Genomic DNA, 27484 nt, shown 5'->3' with positions numbered 1-27484 from the left:
GTAATTATGATGTATGCATATTTAAGTCTGCCATTATTTTTTATTTTCTGGTTCTCTATGTTTTAACATTTTTCTGTTTTCCTGCCTATCTGTGGGTTAATTGAACTTTTAAAATTCCATTTTGATGTATCTATTGCATTTTTGAGTGTACCTCTTTCTATAGCTTTCAGAGTGGTTGCTCTAGGTATTACCTTATAAGTACATAACTTGTCACTGTCTACTGGCATCAATATTTTACGTTTGAGCAAAGTATAAAAAACTTACGTCTCTTTATGCCCTTGACCCTCCCATTTATAATTGTCTTATTTCCTCTATATACATTGAAAACCACAATAGACAGCTATAATTTTTGCTTCAACAAACGTAATTTAGAAAACTCAAGAAAAATACAGTGTACTGTATTTATCCATATTTTTACTCTTTCTGTTCTTCCTGATGTTTCAAGATTCCTTCTTTTATCATTTCCTTTCTGTTTCAAGAACTTCCTTTAGTCATTCTTTTAGGGCAGGTATGCTGGAAACAAGTTCTCTTAGTTTTCCTTCATCTGAGAATGCCTTGATTTTCCCCCTTCATCCCTGAAGCATATTTTTACTAGATATAGAATTCTGCATTGGCAGTTCTTTTCTTTCAGAATTTGAAAAGTGTTGTGCCACTTCCTTCTGGCCTTCATTGTTCCTGATGAGAAACCAATTGTAATTTTCTTTTACACACATAAAATGAGACATTTATTATGCCAAAGAATGGGCTTTATTTTTCATTTTCCCAAAACACTAAAATAGCACACGGCATAGTAATTTAGCACACAATATAAACTAATATATGCAGTCAAATAATTCTGAAATTGGTTAAGTCTTACTTTGGGACTCCTTAAAAACTTACACTCTTAAGTGCCTTTTATCAAAGTTATCAACGCACAACAAAAGGAGTTAACCCAGAAAAATCTAAGTGAAAGAGATACCTTGACTCCTATAAACTGGAAACCTTCTATAAGGGAAATACTTGATTTGCCTCTCTATAACTGAGCAAGGACAGATAGCCTCAAGCTCCTTTTTATTTCAAATAACACTGCTAGGGTTCCTAATTAGAGAAAGGTTTATCTAAAGGTAAGGTTAATGTTGCAACTTTCACTGTAGGGCCTCCATTTATTGCATTCGAAGTGGAAGGAAAGGCATGTGAGAAGAGAAATCAAATTTTGTTGACCAAAATTATTCTACAAAATGTAGAAATGGGGCTTCCCTGGTGGCGCAGTGGTTGAGAGTCCACCTGCCGATGCAGGGACACGGGTTCGTGCCCCGGTCCGGGAAGATCCCACATGCCACGGAGCGGCTGGGCCCGTGAGCCATGGCCGCTGAGCCTGTGCGTCCGGAGCCTGTGCTCTGCAATGGGAGAGGCCACAACAGTGAGAGGCCCACGTACTGCAAAAAAAAAAAAAAATGCACAAATGGTAACAGCTTACCATCAACTCAGCCTGGCTCAGAGCAAGTACAGAGGGGTTGATTTTACAAATATCTACTTCCATTAGATGGTCAGAGACAGTATCTGGGACCGTAGCCCTTTAGAATGGGTGTTGAAGGCATATTAAATGCTTCATGTTAAATCTTTAGGGTCTAATCTGATATTTATGTAGGATATATCAATATTCTCCTTGAAATGGTTTCCCAATCCTGAATGTCTTTCAAGCACAATTTAAAAGTCAAAAATTTCCTTCCATATCAACCAGCTTTCCATGAATTTGAATTCCACTTACTTTAAGTCTATCTGGTCATACAAACCAAAGCAGGAGCTTCATGGCTGCATGGTTTGCATCCAGACTTAATGCAAAAGAAATCATTTAGGACTTTTAAAATTAATCTATTTTTATTGTTCTGCTTGTACCTTAATTATGACGTAACAGATTTGCAAATTCAAAAGCTTGTAGAGCCAGTAATGCCAGTGTTATCTGCAGATCATTTGAGGTACTTTTTTCACATGAAAGCATTTTCTTGTATTCTACTGTTTGCTCTGAAAACATGAGCTTTGAATGGTCAGGGAAAACACATTTTGTCTCATCATTCAAAAATATTTGGGGATGTGCTGCAGCAGTGTAGACAGGATGGAATGCAGGCAAGACAGTTCCAACTCAGAGTCTAGCCTCTCCAGAAAAGCACTTGGTGGTTCATCCTCACAAATCCCCATTTCTGACCATTTTTGAGAGGATGGTAGTCCTGACTCCCCAGGCTCTCCTTTGTGGCTCTGTCCTCTGTGGCTCTCAGTGGCAGTGGGCCCTCCTCCCAGCCAGTGCCTCACCTGAGCTTCTCCAGTGCCACAGGACACCCCAGCAAAACACTCTTTTGCAGGAGCAAAGAACAGATCCAGTCTTCCTCTGAACAGCTGCTGAAGCTGAATTTCTTCTTATTGATTCTTGCAAACATGGAAGTGCTTTGTTGCCATCGTGAAGCAAGAAGCTGACCTCACTCAGATCATTTTCATTTCCAGTGTTAACTCCTCATTTTGTGAATTACCATTTACATCAACTGCAAGCTTATTCGTCCTGGAAGTTATATCTGATGGGCAAGGGCTCTCCTTCTGTGTTCTGTTAAGTCTATACAGTATTTTGTCTGAGTCATCACCTGCTCCCTTCTCTTCTGCGAGGCGGATGCTGACTCTCTGATGTCAGGTGTTCTCTGATGCCCCGAGCCTAAGGACACGTCTGTCAGTCCGAGGAAGGCCTTCGATGGATCTCAATATGAACCTGCATGTGGACTTTGAGCGTCATGGAAGCTATGATGAAGACGTAGGGGAAGTTGATGCGCAGCCACCAGGCCAGGTCTAAGACGAGCAGTATTTGGGTCAGCCCCTTGCAGAAGACCCCGTAGGAGCCGGTGGTGGCCGAGTGTAAGAGCCAGACAGCCCCACAGAGCTGCTGCCATATAGACCCACCACCGTGATGTCTCCTGGCCTCTGCCCTGGCAGGTAAGATGTCATTTCTGACTGCTTTCAATAATTTTTCTTTTTTGGTTCCAGAAGTTCGACTATGATGTGCTTTTGGTGTGGAATTTTTTTAGTTTATCCTGTTTGGAGTTCATTCAGCTTTTTGAATCTATAGGTTTTTATGTCTTTTGATAAATTTGGGAAATTTTTTTAGAAACTATTTCTTTGAACACTTCTTCATCCCACACCCTCTTTCTCCTCTCTTCTGGAATTCCAATGATATGAATGTTATATCATATGTTATAGTCTCAGATTTTCCTGAGGCCCTATTTTTTATTATTTTTCAGTCTATTTTTATCATTGTTCAAATTGGCTAATTTCTATGGTTCCATTTTCAAGTTCACTGATTCTTTCCTCTATCCTCTTTATTCTGTTGTTGAGCTCATTCTTGGAGGGTTTTTTTTAAAATTTGTTATTGTATTTTTTTAGTTTTAAAATTTTAAATTGGTTTTTCTTATATATCCTACCTCTTGGTTGAGACTTTCTACTTTCTTGCTGAGACTTTTTCATTTATTTCAAGTGTTCATAATTGTTTGTTGAAGCATTTTTATGATGGCTGCTTTAAAATCCTCGTCAGGTAATTCTAACATTTGTGTCATCACCGTATTGCTGTTTGTTGGTTGCCTTTTGTCACTCAAGTTGAGATCTTCCTGGTTCTTGGTATGATAAGTGACTTTTCATTCAAAGTGATTTTTCATTGAACATTTTGGATATTATGAGAATCTGGGATCTCATTAAATCTTGTGTTTTAGCAGGCCTCCTCTGATACGTTTTTTTTGTTTTGTTTTGGTTTTTCTTTTTGTGGTATGCGGGCCTCACCGCCGTGGCCTCTCCTGTTGCAGAGCACAGGTTCCGTATGCGCAGGCTCAGCGGCCATGGCTCATGGGCCCAGCCGCTCCGCAGCATGTGGGATCCTCCCGGACCGGGGCACGAACCTGCGTCCCCTGCATTGGCAGGCAGACTCCCAACCACTGCACCACCAGGAAAGCCCTGATACCTGTTTTAGCTGGCCTCAGGTACTGTTCCAGCTGGGGAACAAGACACTGCCTCGTTACAGCCAGATGGAGATGGATGTTCAGGTTCTCCTCTCTGCCTCAGTTTACACACAGAGGGGAGGGCTCCTTGTCACTGCTTGGTAGAAATTGGAGTTCAGGCTCCACTGTAGGCTGTGCTGACATAATTCTGGCTAGGAAGGGGAGCACCCTGATGCTCTTCATGTATTCTCCATTGACAATGCAGAATGGTAGATGGAAGTGCATGAATGGCCTCAGTTCTGCTGAGAAGTGGGAAAAAGTTCTGTCAGTTAGGCTTCCTCTGACACTTCCTAGTGGAAGGGGCAGGGCACCTAACAGGAAACGGGAGAGGAGCCATGTTAGCCCAGGTGGAGATAGAAGTCCAGTGTTCGCATGTGTTCTCCACTCACACTGCGTTGGGAGAGACCCCCTTTACCACCTGACCTACTGGAGCATTTTGTTGTAACCTGGAAAGGGTGAAAGTCTAGGCTCTATACATTATCTTTGCTGGTAGGGTCTTAGTTTTGTTGTTGTTTTTGTGTGTTTGGCTTGAATAGAGGGTTTATTACATAAAAGTTTCTGTCGTGTAGGCTGCCCCTTTCCTGGTCCATTGGCTAAAGGGAGTAGGCTTTTCTTGGGCCTTTCTTTATCTGCACTCAGAATTTCCAGGTGGCTGCCTGTTCCAGTAATCACTATAGAATATAAGACCAATAACAAAATCCAGGGAACTTACCACTATATTGTTCCTTGGTTCCCAGGATTCCCCTAGCCAGTCTGCCTTCTCTCTTCCCCCTTTCAGAATTTTATATTTGTTTTATATATCATGTTCATGGTTTTTAGCTGTACTTAGCAGGAAGAATAGGGAAATGTTTGTGTACTCCATGTTTTGGAATAAGAAGTCCTTTCTATTTTAGTGTGATGGTATTGTGGTACAGTCTTTAAAGACATATATTATGTCTGGGGTGAACTTCAAAAAATTGGGGTGGGTAATAGGTAGGAATACGGAGCAAACGAGATTAGCTATGAATTGGTGATTGTTGAAGATGGGTGATAATACATACATGTAGGTTTATTACCCTACTTTATTTTTGTATATGTCTGAAATTCCCCTTAAAAAGAAAACCATTTCCTGACTACCCAGTCTAAGTCATGTTACAAGCTCTTGTCTGTGTTCTCCACTACAGTGTAAACTTGATAACAAGGGCCCAGTCTATCTTGGTCACAATTACAGGTCCAAAGCTTAAAACTGACTGGTATATGGCTAGCATTCTAATTACCATGTTTCCTCAAATATAAGATTCCATAGATTATAAAATACATTTATTTTATTACCATTAAAAAATACTGCAAATTAAATTATGATATACCACCAAGTTTTAGAAGTATTTGGATTCCAGATGCTACAATGTGAAAAAAATGTTTTAGAATTAATGAAATATGATATCTGTGGAATAAATGAATACTCTAAAATACTGCAAGGTCAAGATTCTGATGACGATGCTTCATACATGTTCAAGAGCAGATCAGGGTATATTTTTGAGAGTATTATCAATTCTACAGTGAGTATATTTCTTCCCAAATATTGAAATTTTTTATGCCCAACTTTATAGGTTCTTGTTACAAATCTTAATAGAAAATGCAACACTCTGCCATCGTCTCCCATCTTGTCACCACCAAGGACCCTTTTATTATTTTATCCCCAAGGTTCTCATATTTTGAAATATTTTGATGCCAAGTAAAATTTATTTTTTCCTTGATATCAAGTAAAAGCTAATTTTCATTTTTCATCTATTAAATGTATAGTATTCAAACTGAGGCAATATAATTCCAGCTAAAATAAACATGACCTTCTACCTACCCTGTGTGGACTCACCATAGGGAAAAGTAACATTTCTATTAGGAAATCTACTTTTTAGCGTCCAGTGCCACTTTCTCAGAATCCAAGAACCAAAGATGGCAGGCACTTGAGATGATAGGAATCAAGATGGCAAGAAGCCACATGCCAGCTCCTATATTAAGTCAAGAAAGGGCATTTAGGTAGCCCATCTAAACGTTATAAGTTAGGCCATTTGTTTATACAACTCTCCAACAGAGAAAGTTGTGTAAGGGCATTAAACACTCTGGTGAACTGACATTGTCCAGGGGCCTATTCCAATTTCTAAATTGTTAGCATAAAAGTTCAATTCGTTTTTCTAGGTTGAATTGCAACACAGTAGTGAAAAGAAAATGATATTTGTGGGGTTTTTTGCATCACCCTCTCTCTGTGCCTCAGTTTAGATCTGAGTGCAGAGGACAAGTCATTCATCTTTGCATCCCTGAGCAGACAGTTCAATGGTTGCCCAGAGAAGGCACTTGTGTCTGTGAATATGTGAATGAATGGAAGGATGGTGGTCCTCAGAACCTTCAAGACATCTTCTTATTTGAGCTCTCTTGAGGGAAGATGGAAACTAGGAAAAGGAAATGAACAGGAAACATGACCTCAGGAACCTGGCAAGGAAGAAAAACTAAGGCATCCTGAATTCTCTTTACCTTTGGAAAGTTCCTTATGCCTGTGACCATTTCTACATGCCTAACACCTAATGTGGAATAACAAATCTATATGCAAAAACTTTAACGAAATACCTAAGACACACATTTTTAAAATGAGAGCATAGGGCTTCCCTGGTGGTGCAGTGGTTGGGAATCCGCCTGCCAATGCAGGGGACACAGGTTCGCCCTGGTCCAGGAAGATCCCACATGCCACGGAGCAACTAGGCCCGTGCACCAAAACTACTGAGCCTGTGCTCTAGAGCCCATGAGCCACAACTACTGAGCCCGCATGCCACAACTACTGAAGCCCATGCACCTAGAGCCTGTGCTCTGCAACAAGAGAAACCACTGCAGTGAGAAGCCCGCACACTGCAACGAAGAGTAGCCCCCGCTCTCTGCAACTAGAGAAAGCCCGTCTGGAGCAATGAAGATCCAACGGAGCCAAAAATAAATAAATGAAATAAATTAAAAAATAAATAAAATGAGAGTATGTATATTAGGTGGTACCAAGGGGATCAAAATTTCTTTATTCTCTTCCTAGAAAAATCATGTAAACATTAGCACAGATCTCTCCTTATCCCCCAGGTTCAAAATCATCATGACCTGTTAGCCCTACATTTAAAATAAAACAGTCAGGAAAAATAAAACCAGTTATCAGATGAACAGTTTTGGTTGTCTTCTTTGGGAAACCTTGCACTTTAAAGGCTCAGTAGGTCTGTGTGAATCTGGTGAGGAGGGACTAAGGGGACTCCAGTGGGCACGGAGCACAGCAGTGGGTCAGTGGATTCCGGCAGTTTGTTCTAGTAAGTATCACATTAGGACCCACTTCCAGCCCCCAAAGGACAGGATTAAATATTCTGAGCTCATGTTCCAGGAATGGCTGGTCTTTCCCTTCCCTCCAGAAAAAGGACTGGGGCAGATCCACAGGGTTGAGAGGAGGAAGGACACACCTTCTTAACCTTTGTTTGTCTTTAAAACAGACTTCCTAGGATGCACTTCTTCCTTACATCAGAAAAAGCCATGAATATGCAGCCACATGGATTGGAGAAGACAGAAGAAAACAGGTGAGAATCTATGCAATTGCTTCTCTTCCTGTTGAAGTGTTAAAGAATATAATCCAGTGACTTTTTTGTTCCGTCATATTCTTGGAGTGGGGCAACTTAATGCTTGGTTTCCAAAGCAATATATTATTGGCTAAGTACCTGACATAGCAATCCTGGAGCTTGGTTAGATCTTCTTTTCAATCTCACTTTCAAATACCTATCTTCTTGCCTTTAGTGTCCCTTCAACCAGGAAGAAAAGAGGTAAGTCTCAGAGACCATTTAATATACCCCACTGATAACTAGTTATTTATGATGAAGAATAAGCTGTACTACGAACTTGGTAGAGAACAAGAGTGTCAGAACCTTTGCTCTATCAGATTACAAAGTAAGTCTCCTTTCATAATGAACTCCTGGAAGTTGAGATGGTACTCCCTAACGTCTGGGCATCTGTTAGCCCATGGGTAAAACGGGCTAAAATATATAAAGCAATGAGCACAGTCCCTAGTGTACAGTAGGTGCCCCATACATGTTTCTGGTCAACTAAAATAGTTGGCATTTATTAAGGACCAACTGAGTGCCAGACCCTATGCTCGTTGCTTTATATACAGTATTTCTTGGTAGGTGCTAATAACCCATTTTCTAAATGAGTTAAGTAAGGCTCAGCAATTCAGTTTATCCAGAGAAGGTTAAAATGTTAGCTGGGGATACAGTTAGCAATTGAACCCAGCTGGCCTGATTTTAAATCTCACGCCCTTTCCATTAGTCCACATTGTTTCCTTAAACTGTTATTATACATTTGAGTGAGCTAGATAGAAAGTGAAAAGCAAGTGAGTTATATTAAAAACCTAAGAATTCTAAACTGAAAATATCCTTTCATGCCTCAGTAGATTAAAGAAGGGAAGGGTAAACAACATGTAATAAAAGAAACCCTAAATGAAAGAGAACAAAAAGGTGCTGTTAAATGTCTTAAAATAGATACAAATGTTAGTTCAGTGTCTGATTTTGTCCCTCCTTTTACAGAGGGCCTTTAGGAACAAAGTAATCATGTTCTCTCCACCACCCTCCCCACCACAAAAAATGGACATTATTTCTCTCTATACATTCCTCATGATTAAACCGTCCCAATTCAAGAATGTACTGGGACAAAGAAGTAGGCAGGCTTTTATTCTTGAAAACCCCTCAATAGAAGAAAGGCAGTCAGGAAGATGGCCTGGTCACCAACCTGTTCAGTACTAAGAGCTGAGTCTTAGTACCTGTATTCTGTAATATTAGGCTGGGGGGTCTTCTTACCTGGACTCAGTGATTTCTCTACCACATGAACCTCCTAAACTGTTCATGCAACATTTTAAAGAACTGTTTACTTAGTCTTGGGGCTAGATAAGAGGGAAAGAATATAGAGATAGATAAAAAGAAATGAAATATACCATGAATGCTTAACCAAAGCATGGAATGGGTTGGGAAGGAAACAAAAGACTTTAGTACCAGTAGAAATAAAGCCAGACACCTTGGACTCAGAGATGATGAAAAATCTTAAAAAACTTCATCAGTGACAAGTGGCTGCCTTCAGGTGCCAAATTCCACTAACCTCTCAATCTCTATATAAACAAAAAGAGTTGCAGATGCTGGCTAAGGCCCCATTTTTTCCTTGCCAATATTGATACCAGGTGTTTGGACCATCTACTTAAAACTCCTTATTAATAGGATTTGACCACCAATAGCTTTTCCTGACAGTTGACTATAAACTAGAACTTCAACAGTATGGTTTAGAATTACTTTAGAAATATAAATAAGTGCTTCTGTGATTAAACTCTACTCTCAGTTAACACAGAATTGACATTGGCTTTAACTTCTGAGAGACATTATTATTTATGTTTGTTGCCCATTTTAAATGGACACAATTGTAAATAAAGAATTTTAAACAGAGCCCCTAATAAAGCCTAAACCTAATCATTTCCACAATTCCAGTTTTATTTAGATTTTATGTGCTTGCATGTAGACACACTTAAAGAACATATATTTTTTATATATATGAAATATAGACGATATGGGAGTTTGACAAATGATTTGTTAATGAAAATTTATTAACTATATAACCTTTGAGTACTAGGGAAACTTCACTATGTACAGATCACCATGAAGTTCCCAGTTTCTAAACTCTGGTTATATGAATATGCCTCAAGCACCAAGGAACAAACAATAATCCTAATTCAAAAAGAAAGAAAAAAAAAACCCCAAGAAACAAAAGATCCTTCAAGTCTCTTGAATCTGTTTGTTTTTTAAACACCATTTGGGAAACACTTTTATTCTACATTTCCTTCCATTTAGGTCAATTTCCAAAAACAGTATCAATAAAAATTGATCAGGGAAAAAGGACAGACAAACCATTACAGATAAAGGTGATGTCACTAAATAACTTTCTGGAAATTATTCTGCCTTAAATACAAAACTTTTAACGCAGGGGATCTGCATTATGTAACATGTATGAAAAAAAAACCCCAACTCTTCATTTTCAAAAATCAAAAACTCCAACAATGCAATCATAAGAAGAGTAGGGGGTGAAAGGCTCACAGGGAGATCTTTAGCAGACCCAGTTAGTTAAACAGATTCTAGGATTTCACCTTCTTCCCTGGCATCTGCTAGCTGCAGAGGCAATTTGTATAACATACAGGCATCAAAAAAGAGACCTGACAGGCTGAGCACAAACTTTCATGAAATTTCACAAGAAATCTTATGGGCAAAAGAAAGAAAAATCAAAGAATGAAGACTGAAATAGAAAAAAATGGAAACAAAATATGTCTGAATCTATGTTTGTGGAAGGGACTGCATCCTTGCCTACAAATGTGGATTATATACACATTTATATTAAGTCAGTTCATATGTTACACCTGACAGTTCAGAAAGGATGTTTCTCATGAGAGGTGGAAGGAGGTTCTATTCACTTGGATCCTCAGGCCCCAGTCCTTTGTCCTGGCTGGTTGGTGGTCTCCGCACAAGACTCAACAGCTTGGTATATGAATGGATAAAGCTTGATGTCTGGTCCAGGGGTGGAACAGTTTCTACATTCTTCATTGTAATATCGTAGCAACAGCTTATATACTTCTCCTGAAGAGCAGAAAGCCAGACCAATTTGCACATTAAGGTATGTAGATGGGTAAAACTACTACAGAACACTTCAGTTTTATCTTAATCTAAATAATATACTCACATTTGGCTTTTGAAAATAGAGCATGAAGGCTTTATTTTTTAAAAAAAAGCCTGGAAGGCTTTCCTGATATAAAGTTAAAATTTTTTAGAATACCTTAAAGAAACTACTTATTAGTTCATAATTACAGCAGGCTATACATGGTGCATCATCCATGCATTGTTCTGGGAGTTTGTGGCAACTCTAATTTTACATGTAGCTCCCATATAGCAAGGCCTTTCAGGTCCAGCTGAAACAGTAGATGGAGGATGCTGGCATGTCTAATAAACATGACTCAGAGTGAGGCCGCTTAGGTTTTAACTTACCCGCCAATACCTTCCCTCTTTCAGTTTTCTATACACAAAAAAGTAAAAAGTGGACACTAACTCCAACTTCTCGGCCTTAAATTAATAAGCTGACATACTCATTCAAGATTGAGGAGGAAAGTTTGCCAGAAAAAGATTCTGCAAGTGTTGCCCCTCTAAGACCTTGTCGCCCCATCAAAGTCACACTTCCATTTTTTCTTATCCACTATGATCTATCCAGATTTAGCAAGTGCTCCTCCTGGATGGTGTACAATCCATCTAGATACCAAGTGTCAAGACTATCCCCTACTTACCAACAGTCAGTTTCCTTTCAGTAAGGAACGTGTGCATGCTGTAAATGTCTCTCATCAATTCTGAGTCCCCAAAGGTGAAATAAACCACATCTCGCTCAGCTACAGCAGCTGCCAGTATCTGTATTAAGGCTGTAGCAAAGAGAAGAAACACAACTATATTATGACACTTCAAGATACCTTCTGTTCTTTCAACCAGGTAAATATTATAGCTGGTGTCATAGCTTTATCCTGGATTAAAGATTTATAAACCTAATATACACGTTATTAGCAATGGCAAATACAGGATGAATATAAATCATCTAGTTTTGTGACTTAACAGACATGCTGCTGAGAATATCATCAAGCCACAGAATTCCCAAGTAAGTAAGCATCTTTGTGGGAAAACAAAGGAAGGTGCATCTGAGGCAGCACAGTTAAGGCACTGAAGTGGTATTTTTTTTTTCACTTACACTAATCTGGAACTAAAATTTTTGTGTTTGCTTGCTTGATTTAATTATTTTATCTTATACATAGTCATTGTTTTTTTTCTGTCAAAGGAGTCTCTGTGATTTCCCATGAGCAATATACTTGGGAGGTTCTACTGTTCTCATTAACCCTACAGCAAGCAAGCATTCTCAAAAATGGGTTAGAGAAGACATCCTTATCCCTCCTGCACTCCCACCTCCACCCAATCACTACAGCATGGAGTGAATGTTACTGAAAACATTGGACAGTTAACTCTGGTGTACTGGAAAAGGAAAATCATTGAGAACCACTGTCCCCACAAATCAGAGTTACAAATCACTCAGCCTGGAGTATATTTCCAAAAGTTAAATTCCTTTATAATCTTAATCTCAATAGACAAAATTTATTTTTTTAATTATTTTTAAAAATAAATTTATTTTATGTATTTTGGGCTGCATTGGGTTGCACTGGGTCTTCGTCGCTACGCATGGGCTTTTCTCTAGATGCAGAGAGTGGGGGCTACTCTTTGTTGCTATGTGCAGGCTTCTCACTGTGGTGGCTTCTCTTGTTGCAGAGCACGGGCTCTAGGCGCACAGGCTCAGTAGTTGTGATGCACGGGCTTAGTTGCTCCATGGCATGTGGGATCTTCCTGGACCCAGGTTCCAATCCGTGTCCCCTGCATTGGCAGGCAGATTCTTAACCACTGCGCCAGGGAAGCCCGACAAAATTTACTTTAAATAACAAAAATGAACAAAGGTACAATAAATGCCCTTTTGCTAGTAACAAATCTTTTCCTTCATACAATGGGAGGTGGGAATCAAACTAAAACACTATGGAGGATAAATATAGTTTTGATTTTTTGAGAGCATGTTAATATTCTACATATTCAAAACAAAATTAAAACAATAAGAATGGGAATGGGGAGGAACCTGTAGCTGAAAGCAAAGTAAAACAAATGAGCCTAATTTTATTTCAAAAGAATAGCACTACAGGGAAAGGAAAAATGAAAGGATGAAAGTAAGAACTAATCCAAGTAACTTATGAACACAATATTTGACTAATATGCCTTCAGTCTTGGGCAAAGAGGAAAGAATTGCAAACAATTCCTGGACTCTTTTTACTAGATTTGCTTACCACAGTAGTACAGGTGAAGCAATTCTGAAACTATTTTAAAATATATTTCAGGACTGAACAAATGAGTTAATTTGTTGATGTTGCTGGCAGCTGTAGTTCTCAGTATGGAAGAGGGAATGCAACACGGAATGGGAAAAGACAAAAAACTCTGTGGTGATTGATAGATTGAAATGGAAGGCACTGGTATGTACTCATGACTTCTAAAATATGTACATTTGTGTGTGTGTGAGTGAGAGAGAGAGAGAGAGAGAGAGTGAGTGTGTGTGTGTATGTATGTGCATTTCTTAGTTTTGTCTGCTGAAAGGGCCAAAAAGAAGACATCTTAGTAGCAATGAGCACATCTAGTGCCCAGATCTTGGTATCTAATACCATGCCACCTAACAGAGCTGTATTCCTCAGGGAACACCTGATTCCATGGTTAGGACAGGACAGGTACAAGATGAACCTGTTTATTATACCAGAATGTTTTATTATACCAGAATGTTTTATTATACCAGAATGTTTTATTATACCAGAAAGTGAAGAAGTGCTCAAAAACAGGAAAACTGATGGATGTTTGTCACAAGAATATAAGAGCCAGTTTGAAGGAGCTCCTACTAGCCAAATCTGGACAAGCTAAGCATCAAAATATTATGTACAGTAATAACTTACAAATCACTGAAAAAATATAAATTCCTGAGTTCACAATGATAATATATAATAAATAGAGAGAAAGAAGGGCTTTTACTCACAGGAGAAAGCCAAAGACTAACTGGGTAAGTCGGGAGGGAGTGCTAGAACGAGATAATCCTCTTTTTGCAACCATCATGGTAAAGACTGAATCAGGCAAAGATCAATAAAGGATGCTAAACCTAAGGGAAATTTTGTCTCAAAGTGTCTTCCTACAGACTACTTAATTAACTACAAGAGAGGAAAAAAACTCTGCAACAGAGGTGGAAAAATCAGATAACACCTTGACTGGGTGACCAAAATTAACATCACTAATGGGGTCAGATGACTACTAAGTGCCTCCAGACACTATCACCTATAGGTATTGCTCTGATCAAGAATGCATACTATGGGCTTCCCTGGTGGCGCAGTGGTTGAGAATCTGCCTGCTAATGCAGGGGACACGGGTTCGAGCCCTGGTGTGGGAGGATCCCACATGCCGCGGAGCAACTAGGCCCGTGAGCCACAACTACTGAGCCTGCGTGTCTGGAGCCTGTGCTCCGCAACAAGAGAGGCCGCGATAGGGAGAGGCCCGCGCACCGCGATGAAGAGTGGCCCCTGCTCACCGCACCTAGAGAAAGCCCTCGCACAGAAACGAAGGCCCAACACAGCAAATAAATAAATAAATAAATAAATAAACTCCTACCCCCAACATCTTAAAAAAAAAAAAAAAAAAAGAATGCATACTATAACCCTAATTATGAGGGAACAGCAGATAAACTCAAGGAATGTTGTATTTTTCAAACATGTCAATGTCATAAAAGAAAGACAAAGAAAGGCTGTGGAAATACCCAGATTCAAAAGGAGGCTCAGACATTAACTAAATGCAATACCTGACCCTGGACCCTGTATTGGAGGGCAAAATGGCTACAACGGGTTTGATTAGGGCACCTGATAAAACTGCAACAGGGATGAGAAGATTAAAATATTATATCAGTGTACATTTATGAATTTATAACTGTAATGTGTTTATATAAGAGAATAGGAAAAACACACTTAAGTATTTAGCAAAGGGGGTATAATGTATGTAACTTAAGCTCAAATCATTCAGAAAAAAATTGTATATAATACACAAGCATATATGTACATAAACATACACAGAGTTGTTTAACTTTTTGTAACTTTTTGTAAATTTGAAGTTATTTTCAAATAAAAAGTTTAAAAATTATGTAGGAAGGAAAAATATTTTTAAGATGAACTAGTAAATTTGATATAGCTGAGTATCTCCAAATTTGGGAAACAATGTAAGACATTAGAATACATGGTGATATTCTAAAATACCAAAGTATTTCCTAATTTCCAAACTAATATTTATTGAGTATCCCCAACATGTGAGGTACCATGACTAGGCCTCATTAATCTTGGAGTGTTGAAAGTAATTATCTCAAAATAGAGATACGTTTTAATTAAAACCACTCAACCAACTTGTACATACATTAAAGCTTCAGTGCACTCAATTTTAAAAGGTTCCTAATTAACCTAAACTACATATAAAAAGGGAAACCAATGAATCGTCATCTTCTTCTACCAGAGGTATCATTTTTTTATCTTTTGGTTTGAATGAAATTTGGCTTTAAGTATTTCCTATTTAAGAGACAGAGAGGAGAGAGAGACCCAAAGAAAAGTCCTTTTAGTCCTACTTCGTCCTTACATACAGAAATACTAGATCACTGGTCATTTGCCATTTATGAAATAAAATATTAATAAAAACATTTAAAATGTATCTCCCTATAGAGTTTAAGTTTTAAATGCTTCACAGGCCACTTTGTCCCTGTGGATAGGCTCCTGGAGCTAAGCTTGACAGAGCTACCAAAAAAGAGCCTGGATCCTAATAAGAGAACCAGTTCATATTACATTCTTGATTTCACATCCATTTCTGTTTGGGTACACATGGTAACAAAAGCTGGGACTGGAGACTGAAGACCTGAACTCAGGCCCTGCCCGTCTGCTAGCTATCTAAGCTCTATGACTTTGGCCAAGTCACTTAACTCTCCTGCCTGCATTTTCGCCATCTGTGCAATGAAGAAGTTGAATCAGATGATCCCTAAAGACTCTTTCAGAGTATAATTCCATAATCTGTTATAACTTTTCTCCTTGCATTGGATATTAGACTATAAATACACAAAGGAAATTTTCAGAAATTTAAATTAATCTTGACCTTAAATACATCAGTAATCACTAACAAAAGATCATTTTAAACAGAACTGTCTTCAGGCCTCACTACATCCCCAAGATCTTTGCACATCTAGACAATTATGTCTCGCAATTTAAGTGAACTCTCCTGTTATCACAATTTAGATGAGAATAAATCACAAATCTAATAGGGTGTATGGACTGACTCCAAGTATGATATAAAACCATCAAATTCTAACTTCAAGCACAACTAGGTGCCAAAATAATCACTTAAATTAACCTGCAGGGAGCTTGGTTTTAATTTTCTTTTTGGCATCAATGTTAAGCTGTGAAAATTCTTCAAATAAATATGAATAATGTCAAAAAACAATTCACAGTGTCCTCTTGTAACAAATGAACCAAACAAAAAATGAGTAAAACCATGGATACTTTATACCACAGGTATGGTCTGAGGCCATTAGCATGTAACATTAGTAACAACTGCTAACACTGAGCTCTATACTGTAGCATGCTGAACGTTCTAGCAGCTTTTTTTAAAGGACAAACTCAAGATTCACAAGGATTAACTCACTTAATCCTTACAAAAACTGAATAAACGTTAGTATTATTTCCATTTTGAAAATCAGGAAATAAAGGCACCAAAAGATTAATTAACCTGTCTAAGGTCACAAAGCCAGAAAGCGGTGGAGCTGAAATTTCTATTTGTCAAATAGAAATTCATTAAGCTTATTTTATTTGCAAGTCACTATTAGGTAGTGAAGGTAGGGAATGGGGATAGAAAAGAAAATGCACAGGACTGCATCAAGATAGCTTCAAATTATGGTAAGCTAGCAATGGCATAATCTTTCACAAGTCAGATAACACAGTATGGAGAGGTACAAAAAATAAACACTGAGGATGTGCAATGAGAAATTGACAAAAACACAACAGAAAGAACTTTAGAGCACCACTTGATTCCTTCGGAAAGCAGGCAGATAAAACTAGAAAAATATAGGGTCTGATCTAATAGGTATAGAATCTAACAAAGTATAAATTCTATACCCTTCAGAGACGTCTTTTCAAGTGCCAACATAATATATACAACAATTACGTTAGGCCACAAGTAAAAGCCCAAAAAACTCTTAAAAAGTAGAGATAATTTTATCTATACTCTGATTACAATGCAATAAAATTAGAAATAAGAGATGAAACAAACATAATTTGCTTTAAAAACTATTTAGAAATGGTTTCAAGTTATCTCCTAAAAATCTCATGGGTGCCTGGTGGTACACTTAGGGGGCAGGAGCCCACTCAACAGTCTCTACTGAGATGGGATAAATAATGCTGCAAAAAACAAACAAAAAAAGCAAAAAACAGTGCTTCTACTCCATCTAACAATGAGAAAAGGCCAAGTAATCTACAGAATCATAACTTTTCCTGAGTCTACCAGAGAGCTGAGTTTTCAGGGCAACCAAAGTACAACAAGCTCTACCAAGAAGAGACAAAACACATGAACTATTATCTTGAAAGAACACAGGAGAAAGAGGTAGCTACCATAGAAATGGGTGAGAATAAAATTTTGAAAGCCAAGTGTGAACTGGAGGTGGGGGTTAGTGTCACTTTGTAATAGCTATGAGCCCCAGAAAGGAGAATTCACATTCACTCAAAAGCTCTTTTCCACGGGCCTCCAGAGGGTCCTCAGAAAGATGAGGGGCCAGGCAGGAGGATAGAGAGAGCCCCTTTGGTTCCACAAGCCTGCAGGAGGTAACTGGCTGCTGCTGGAGGACAGGCATCAAGCCCCTCTTCCCTATGTCCCTTCTTTCCTACCCTCTGGCTCATAGGGCCATTGGCTGTCTGGGGCAGAAAGCTGTTAATCAATGTCTGTTGAATGAATGAATATATGAAAAATATTCTCTTACTAGTTGTTAGCATAACGTACAATGAAAGCCATTCAAAATTAAATTGTTACAAACTGAAAAACTCATGCACAGTTAGGCAACAAGCATGTTAAAAAATATTTAGCCTTATTTCTAATAAAAGAAATGTAAGTTTAAGGGTTTATTATATGCCCATGTTCTCCCTCCATGAAGTTTTTTGTTTGCTTGTTTTAACTGTCCTTCCTCCCTTCTTTCTTATAGGGTAGGGATAGCATCTGATGGTTCAGATGAGTCTTCCTGAAACATTACTAAGACCTAGGGACAGATAAAGATGGCCAGTTCAGAGAAGTTAATATTGGCCCTGTCTTTATCTGCTCTCAAAGGGTTTTTGTTTACCAACTTTATTTAATCTATCAATACTTTGAACTGGACCATAGCTTCTGATTCTTCTCTGTGCACCCGCTCTGCCTCTCTAATGTTGGTTCATCAGCGAACATCTCTTTCTTAATGCTCTCTTCTCTTGGAAATTAATCTAGGATTTAAATGCTCCCTTGCTCATATATGCTATGTGGCTAATGAGAAAGTGGGCTTATAAAAGAGGGGTTTTTATACAGTTCCTACGGCTGACTCTTTTTTTTATACAATCAGAATATAATTGACATATAGCATTATATTCATTTCAGGTGTACAACATAATTAGATATTTGTATATATTGCAAAATGATCACCACAATAAATCTAGTTAACATCCACCACCACACATAGCTACATATTTTTTGTGATGAGAACTTGCAAGATTTACTCTTTTAGCAACTTTCAAATATACAATACAGTATTATTAACTATAGTCACCATGCTGCACATTACATCCCCACGATTTATTCATTTTATAACTGGAAGTCTGTACCTTTTGACCTCTTTCACACATTTTGTGCACTCTCCATCCTATACCTCTGGCAACCACTGATCTGTTCTGTGTATCTATGAGCTCTTTTTTTTTTTTTTAAGGTTCCACAAATAAGTGAGATCATATGGTATCTATCTCACTTAGCATCATTCTTTCAAGGTCATCCACGTGGTTGAGAACATTTTTAATTAAGATTTTTTAAAATTACAAAAACAATAACGGATTTGATGCAATCTCTTTCAAAATATCAATGGCATTTTTCACAGAAATAAAATAATTCTAAAATTTGTATGGAAACACAAAAGACCCTAAATAGCCAAAGCAATTTTTTTTTTTTTGCTGTACACGGGCCTCACACTGTTGTGGCCTCTCCCGTTGCGGAGCACAGGCTCTGGACGCGCAGGCTCAGTGGCCATGGCTCACGGGCCTAGCCGCTCCACGGCATGTGGGATCTTCCCGGACCGGGACACAAACCCGTGTCCCCTGCATCGGCAGGTGAACTCTCAACTACTGCACCACCAGGGAAGCCCGCCAAAGCAATTTTTGGCAAAGAATAACAAAGCTGGACAAATCACACTCCCTGATTTCAAACTCTACTACAGAGCTACAGTAGTCAATACAGCATGGTACTGGAACAAAAACACACACACAGATCAATGGAACTGAATAGAGAGCCCAGAAATGAACCCATATTTATATGGGCAATTAATCTATAACAAAGGAGGCAAGAATACACAATGGGGAAAAGACAGCCTCTTCAATAAATGATGTTGGGAAAACTGGACAGCTACATGCGAAAGAATTAAACTGGACCACTTTCACATACCATATACAAAAATAAATTCAAAATGGATTAAAAGTAACACCTAGGGCTTCCCTGGTGGCGCAGTGGTTGAGAGTCCGCCTGCCAATGCAGGCGACATGGGTTCGTGCCCTGGTCCGGGAGGATCCCACATGCCGCGGAGCGGCTGGGCCCGTGAGCCATGGCCGCTGAGCCTGCGCGTCCGGAGCCTGTGCTCCGCAACGGGAGAGGCCACAACAGTGAGAGGCCCGCATACTGCAAAAAAAAAAAAAAAAAGTAACACCTAAAACCATGAAACTTCTAGAAGAAAACATAGTCAGTATGCTCTTTGACATAAGTCTTAGCAATATTTTTTGGATATGTCTCCTGAGACAATGAAAACAGAAGCAAAAATCAACAAATGGACTACAGTAAACAAACAAGCTTTTGCACAGTGAAGGAAACCAACAAAACAAAAAGGGCCACCTACTGAATGGGACAAGATATTTGCAAATGATATATCCAAAAAGGGGTTAATATCCAAAATATACAAAGAACTCATACATCTCAATGCCAAAAAAACAAACAACCAGATTAAAAACTGGCCAGAGGACCTAGATAGACATTTTTCCAAAGAAGACATACAGATGGCCAAGAGGCACATGAAAATATGCTCAACATCACTAATCATCAGGAAAATGCAAGTCAAAACCACAATGAAATTGCACCTCACACCTTTCAGAATGGCTATTATCAAAAGACAACAATAAGTGTTGGTGAGGATGTGGAGAAAAGGGAACCCTTGTGTACTGCTGATGAGAATATATATTGATGCAATATATATGGAATATAGTATGAAGGTTCCTCAAAAAGTTAAAACTAGAACTACCATACAATCCAGCAATTCCACTTCTGGGTATTTATCTGAAGAAAATGAAAACACTAATTAGGAAAGATATATGTACCCCTATGTTCATTGCAGCATTATTTACAATAGCAAGATATGGAAGCAATCTAAGTGCCCATCAATAGATAAGTGGATAAAGATGTGGTATATATATACAATGAAATACTACTTGGCCATAAAAAAGAATGAAATCTTGCCATTTGCAACAACATGGATGGACCTAGAGGGTATTATGCTAAGTGGAATAGAAAGACAAATACTGTATGATTTCACTTATGGGTACAATCTAAAAACAAAACAAAATAAATGAACAAACATAACCAAACAAGAAACAGAGTAATAGATACAGAGAACAAACAGGTGGCTTCCAGAAGGGAGGGGGTAGGGAGGAGGAGAGAAATAGGTGAGGGGGAAGAGGTATAAACTTCCAGTTGCAAAATAAATGAGTCATGGGTATGAAATGTACAGTCCAGGGAATACAGTCAGTAATTACATAAGATCTTTGCATGGTGACAGAAGACAACTAGACTTATCATGGAGATCATTTTGAAATATACAGAAATATAGAATCACTATGTTGTATACCAGGAGCTAACGTAGTATAAGTAGGTCAATTATACTTCAGAAACAAATAAACAAACTCATAAGAAAATATGATCAGATTTCTGTCTACCAGAGGCAGGAGGTTGGGGGAAAGGGAATTAGATGAAGGTAGTCAAAAGGTACAAACCTCCAGTTATAAGATAAGTAAGTACTAGGAATGTAATGTACAACATGATAAAGATAATTAACACTGCTGTACATTATAAATGAAAGTTGCTAAGCAAGTAAAGCCTGAGAATTCTCATCACAAGGAAAACAGTTTTTTTCTACTTCTTTAATGTTGTATCTATATGAGATGACAGATGTTCACTAAACCTACTTGATATTCATTTCATGATGTAAGTCAAATCATTATGTTGTACACCTTAAAATTATATAGTTCTGTATGTCAATTATATTTCAGTAAAGCTGGAAAAAACCAACAAAACAATATATGCTCACAACAGAAAAATAATCTCGATAATTGAGAAAATTACACAATGAGAATCTTGTGTATACTATACTACCCTTAATAGTCACCAGAGCAAGCAAAGCCGCAGTCTGAGAGAAAGGCTTTTATGCCATGAAGAAAAGAAACAAAATGAACACATTTATAAAGCTTCCCAAATTGTCCATCACAAATGACCAAGGCTTATGGTAGACCTGGTTTCTGGATTGATGAGATGAATCTACTCATTTATTTTACTTAAGAGAAAAACAGAAAAAAGTGTCTGTCATAAGATCAATAAGCCCAGAGTGAAAAACAGGTTTCCTCAAACAAATTCAGGATGATAAAGAATTTCATAAAATAAAACCCAGAAATTCCTTCTTCTATAGACCTTCAAAACACCAAAACTGACAACATGCGGTTTTTGTTTTTGAATATGAAGAAAATATGGGTGAAAGCCTTTAGAATAAAGGAATAGAGAAGATTTTTCTAAGCATGCCACAAAAATGTAAACATATAAAACATAAATCCATGTGACAACAACTCAACAGGCTGAAATACATAAACCCTATGAGTATCCTTTGTAATAAAATTATAATAGCACCTTCCTGGGTTCTGTGAGTCATTCTAATGAATTATCAAACCTTAGAGGGGTTGGTTGTGGAAAACTCCCAAGACTGGTAGCCAGCTGGTAAGAGGTGCAGGTGGGCAGGGGGACACCCCCTCCCCAGACTTGCAGCTAGAGTCTGCAGTAGGGGCAGTCTTGTGGAGGATGGGTGTCCTTAACCCGAGGGTCTGTGCTAACTTCAGGGAGTTAGTGTCAAGACTGTACTGTAGCACACCCAGCTTATGTCACCAGCTGGGCTGACAAAGAATAGTAACCATGCTAAGTAATAATATAATACTATTCTCTATAACTGACACTCCTGAGAGGAAAGCAAACGTCAGAATATGGTAAATGACCAATAGCTTTGTTGATAGGTTTGTGATTTTTCTACTATAAACTATAAAGGGCAAGAAATGTTTATCCTTCTTGAGTACCCAAATGCCTCCTTATCTGTGCCATTCATGCAGCTCTCCCAAGCTATAGTCCCACACACTGTGTACCTCTATTAAAGCACTCATTACTATGTGCTGCATTTGTCTATGCCTCTCTCTCATATGCTAGACTGTGAATTCCAAAGCAGGGACTACATCTTATTCACCTTTGTATTCTCAGAGCCTACCACAGTGCTTAGGCAGTGGCAGATGTGCCGTAAGTTTGGTGAATGAACGAGTCAGTCATCAAATAGCTCTGTCCATAAAAAAATCACTTCTGTAAACGAACGTGCTTGAATGGGTGCTTTGGCTTGAAACTTCATAGTAATTTTGGCCTCTTCTCTCTCTTTATTCAACTAAATACTGTGTCTTATAGATCAGAGATAAGTGACCTCTGCAGGTAAAAAGTAAATAAAAATACGGATTCCTTCATATACAATAAGAAAAAAAAGGATGGTGTCAAATATTCTTTTTCTCTTCTTTTAGATCTTTGTGGTCTGTGGTTAGAAATCCGGTTTGAAGGACTAACTCTTCTCCTTAGTCAAAATACTATTATCCTTCTTATAACAACTGATTCACTCACCTTTTAATCTAGCATCGCCCCCAAAGGCACCACAGCCCCAGTTTCCTGTGGCCACTGCAGAAAGATTCTCTGAAGAAACTCCAGGACGAAGAAATCCACAGTAAGCCTGCAGGATGAAAGAAATATCAAAGCACGTGAATGACTAGACACTAACAGTATTTCTGACTGATGTACTAGGATGAGTATCCATTATCAAGCTTATGTTATCTCTCTCTCTTTTTTTCCTAGGGGCCAAAGTACAGGGGAAAAAGAAAATCCTGGGATTACACAAGGAAGAGAGTAAGAAATGATCAGTTCTATTATTTATTTGCTTTGATGCTGGGCAAATCAAAGCCCTTAAACCATTACAGGTCTCAGTTTCTTTTTCCAATTCAAACAAATATAAAGGAAAATATCAGATATTTTAAGAACTAATGGAATCCCAATCACAAACCACAAGGGATTGAAGTACAGAAAGGCATTTAAGACACTTTTATTTGAAAACTTTTGATTACCATTTTTTTCATTAAGGTAAAGAGTTACTACTATTATGCTTCCTCACCACTCTCTCTCTGAATTATTGGGACTTAGATTAATAACTGTGATTAGCTTTTAAATGTGCTTCCTGCCACTGAAATGCTTAAACAACTATAAATAAAATGAGCAAGTAACTATATATAAAAAGGATTCCTATACCTGGTTACAAGATAACCTTTAATATCCCTTCCAGCTCCAAGATTCTCTAGTTTCACAGCTCTGTTTTAAGCTAGAATATTTTAAAATTTGCCAGTAACCTGAGAAAAGTACAATATATCCTGAGGATGCTAAGTTTTAATTAAATGAACAGCTCATTTTGTATATGAGAAGACTGCAGTTTAAGGTCCCAGAGTTTCTGATTTCCATTTCTTTGCTGTCAGACAAGTTGGTCTTTCTGCCTCCAAAGGGTTCTTAGTTTTCTGAAACTATCAGACTATATTAAGAGGTTTAAAATAATAGCAAAGCAAGTCTCCCCTGGGCTTTCTCAAGTACCAAACCCTAAAATATAGCTTATGTATAACAGTAAATAAAATAGAAAGAATGATGTGTGACAAATGTTCCCAGAGAAAAACCAAGGATAAAGAAAGATGCTTCTATGAAACCCACACATAGAAATACTGTAAATTGCTCTCTGAAGCTGCTACAAGGGTATAAAAATGTATTTTATACCTGTCTGGGTGGATTAACAAGGCTATTCCTTCCACCCCCTCCTAGGCTGTAAATCCTGACAGATATTAATTATAAGTTGGTACCGGACCATTACTCAACACTGTGGTACAGAGCTTACACTAGAACTCACAAATTACCTGTATAATCAGATGCATGGAGCATCTGAAAATCTCTTTTAGGTCAAAACTATCAAAGAGCTCAATTTTTTTGAGTAGGTTCTTGAAAGATACAGTCTCTGCCTTTATGCCAACAAGGGGGTGAACAGACTTTCTGTCAGAATAGACGTAACTTTGCCACTTGCTTTCCTGTCAAATTCTCCAAATATGTCTAGAAGAAGAGGAAGATTTCTTAGCCTCCTAGTTTGTGTCATCTCTGTTTTATACCATCAGAATGGTTTTAGTTTCTTGCACACTGCTATCTCTACATATCTGGGGTAACTTTTCTTTAACGAGCAAAAGTAGCTTAGTAAGACTAAGGCCTAACAACAGAGAATTTGAAATATTTAGATTATTAGAAGCAAAATCTAACCAATTTTACTTAAAAAAAAAAAATCTATCTTGAAAAATGACCATAACAAAAAAAACCCTATAAAACTGAAATTAACCTGCATTTGGTGTTCTGATTAAGTAAAATAAAATGAAACTTTAAAAATGTAATCAGATAGAAATTAAATGATATAAAATACTTACACAGTAATTACGTATAAAGAATAACTGATGATTAAATACAAAATTCTTTTTTTATTCAAGCATAATTGATTTACAATATTATTATTAGTTTCAGGTGTACAGAGTGATTCAGTATTTTTACAGAATATACTCAATTAAAAGTTATTACAAGATAATGGCTGTAACTCCCTGTGCTATACAACATATCCTTGACGCTTATCTATTTTATACATAGTAGTTTGTATCTCTTAATCCCGTACCCCTAATAGGCCCCTCCCCGCCTTCCCTCTCCCCTTTGGTAACCACTAGTTTGTTTTCTGTATCTGTGAGACTGTTTCTGTTTTGCATATACATTCATTTGTATTATTTTTTAGATTCCACATGTAAGTGATATATAGTATTTGTCTTTCTCTGTCTAACTTATTTCACCAAGCATAATATTCTCTAGGTCCATCCACTTTGCTGTAAAAGGCAGAATTTCATTCTTTTTTATGGCTGCGAAATATTTCATTGTATACATATCCATTTGTCTCTTGATGGGCAGGGCACTTGGGTTGCTTCCATATCTTGGCTACTGTTACAAAATTTTTATTCTGTTTGAACCAACCATTTCTCTATGATGGCCTAGTGGCGTGGGATGGGGGGGGCGGAGGGAGGGAGGACATTATATAATGTAAATACATTATACTGTTTGCTAAATTAATAATTTAACAATTTTTGTCCTAAAGAGTTGTTCATGACTTCCCTGGTGGCGCAGTGGTTAAGAATCTGCCTGCCAATGCAGGGGACACGGGTTCGAGCCCTGGTCTGGGAAGATCCCACATGCCGCGGAGCAACTAAGCCCGTGCACAACAACTACTGAGCCTGTGCTCTAGAGTCTGCGAGCTACAACTACTGAGACACGTGCCAAAACAACTAAAGCCCGCGTGCCTACAGCCCATGCTCCACAACAAGAGAAACCACCACAATAAGAAGCCCACGTACTGCAATGAAGAGTAGCCCCTGCTCTCTGCAACTACAGAAAGCCTGCGGGCAGCAACAAAGACCCAACGCAGCCAAAAGTAAAATAAATTAATTTAAAAAAAAAGAGTTGTTTATATGAAATCAATCTACCGTACTCGTCTAACTTAAACTAATACATAGTTGGTATTGAAAATGATTTTCTGATGTTTTAGAACACTGTGATTTCTTAAAAACAAACAGAACATAAAAAGTTCCTTAATCTTTTGGAAAAGAATAAAATAATATTAATTAAGAGTCTTAAAATTATACTTAAGATTCAGTAACAGTAATTTTATAAATTTCTTCTTTTGTAAATTTCTTTTATTTAATAACAACTATACAAAGATGTTTACTACATTATAGATAATAGAGAAAAACTTGGGACCACCTATTAGTTCAAAAACAGTGGCTAAGTCCTAGTATATCAATCCAACCAATTTTGTGGCCATTACACATATTATTATGGGGATTTCCCTGCCAGTCCAATGGTTAAGACTCTGTGCTTCTCCTGCAAGGGGCACTGGTTCAATCCCTGGTCAGGGAACTAAGATCCCACATGCCATGTGGTGCAGCCAAAAATAGGTAGATAGATAGATTAAAAAACATCAAATTTATTTAAAAAAACATCATGAAGATCATTAGAAAGTATGAAAAATACAATTTATGGATAAATTAAATAGATAAATACAATATTGTAGGTAACTTTTGCACACATTTATATGAAAATTAGTATTCATGTGGAAAGACCTACAAAAATGAAAACAATTATTTGAAAGGTAAAATTATAGATGATTTTTTATCTTTAAAATAATTGTAACATTAGTAAATTGATTTTGCCTTTTTAAGATGCAATATAGGGACCTCCCTGGTGGCACAGTGGTTAAGAATCCGCCTGCTAATTCAGGGGGACACGGGTTTGAACCCTGGTCCGGGAAGACCCCACATGCCACAGACCAACTAAGCCCACACACCACAACTAGTGAGCCTGTGCTCTAGAGCCCACGAACCACAACTACTGAAGCCCGTGCACTGCAACAAAGAGTAGCCCCCGCTCGCCACAACTACAGAAAAGCCCGCACGCAGCAATGAAGACCCAACGCAGCCAAAGATAAGTTAAAAAAAAAACTATAAATAAATAAAAATTTTTTAAAGATGCAATATAAAATGAAAACACCATGTAGACCTTAGATTTCTCATATGTGAAATCAAAGACTAGATTAGGTTTCTCTATGGTTATCCTGATTCTATACATTGAGAAACTTAAGGGAAAACTCATTAAAAATGATAGATTTTGAACTAATATTCCTGAAAAGTAACACAGACTTCAATAAAAGATTATAAATGATCAAATGTTGAGCTTCTTAGAAATATCAGCAGCAAGTATTGATCAGTTGTGTTAATCAAGCTCTGATTTAAGAACAGTCCCCTTCCAAATTTGGTGATAACAAAAAAATCTGACTTGAATGAAATAAAACTTCTATTGCCAGGTTATTTAAAGACTCAGTCTTTTTCTATAAAGTATGTCTCGGGGCTTCCCTGGTGGCGCAGTGGTTGAGAGTCGGCCTGCCGATGCAGGGGATGCGGGTTTGTGCCCCGGTCCGGGAGGATCCCACGTGCCGCGGAGCGGCTGGGCCCGTGAGCCATGGCCGCTGGGCCTGCATGTCTGGAGCCTGTGCTCCGCAATGGGAGAGGCCACAGCAGGGAGAGGCCCGCGTACCACAAAAAAAAAAAAAAAAAAAAAAAAAAAAAGTCT

At 38.0% G+C, this 27484-nt stretch overlaps 2 protein-coding genes and 1 long non-coding RNA gene across 7 annotated transcripts in view; 1 reads left to right on the top strand and 2 right to left on the bottom strand.

The window, feature by feature from the left end:
- Window positions 1-724: 724 nt before the first annotated feature.
- FAM220A (family with sequence similarity 220 member A) lies at window positions 725-2909 on the bottom strand. The gene is given in 4 exon segments (XM_033841697.2): window positions 725-2076; window positions 2079-2359; window positions 2361-2484; window positions 2732-2909. Coding segments are annotated over 4 exon segments (783 nt in total). The 3' UTR covers window positions 725-1876.
- Window positions 2910-7489: 4580 nt separating this feature from the next.
- On the top strand, window positions 7490-25779 carry LOC141276650 (uncharacterized). The gene is made up of 4 exons (XR_012326533.1): window positions 7490-7576; window positions 12985-13116; window positions 23105-23155; window positions 25458-25779. It is a non-coding gene; the product is annotated as an uncharacterized lncRNA (long non-coding RNA).
- The window catches only part of PARG (poly(ADP-ribose) glycohydrolase), a 113180-nt gene continuing 95198 nt past the window's right edge, over window positions 9503-27484 (bottom strand). For all 5 annotated transcript variants that reach the window (XM_033841668.2, XM_019929484.3, XM_019929407.3 and 2 more), the window contains 3 exons: window positions 22877-22982; window positions 11356-11484; window positions 9503-10657 (listed from right to left, as the gene is read on the bottom strand). In XM_033841668.2, the coding sequence (XP_033697559.1) occupies window positions 10503-10657; window positions 11356-11484; window positions 22877-22982 (390 nt within the window). In that variant the 3' untranslated portion in view covers window positions 9503-10502. The remainder of the gene's footprint in view (window positions 10658-11355; window positions 11485-22876; window positions 22983-27484) is intronic.

This window comes from Tursiops truncatus, chromosome 16 (genome assembly GCF_011762595.2).
Source record: "Tursiops truncatus isolate mTurTru1 chromosome 16, mTurTru1.mat.Y, whole genome shotgun sequence".
Taxonomy (NCBI): domain Eukaryota; kingdom Metazoa; phylum Chordata; class Mammalia; order Artiodactyla; family Delphinidae; genus Tursiops; species Tursiops truncatus.
The sequence above is the reverse complement of the archived record's forward strand: the minus strand, read 5'-3'. Positions and strand labels throughout refer to the sequence as shown.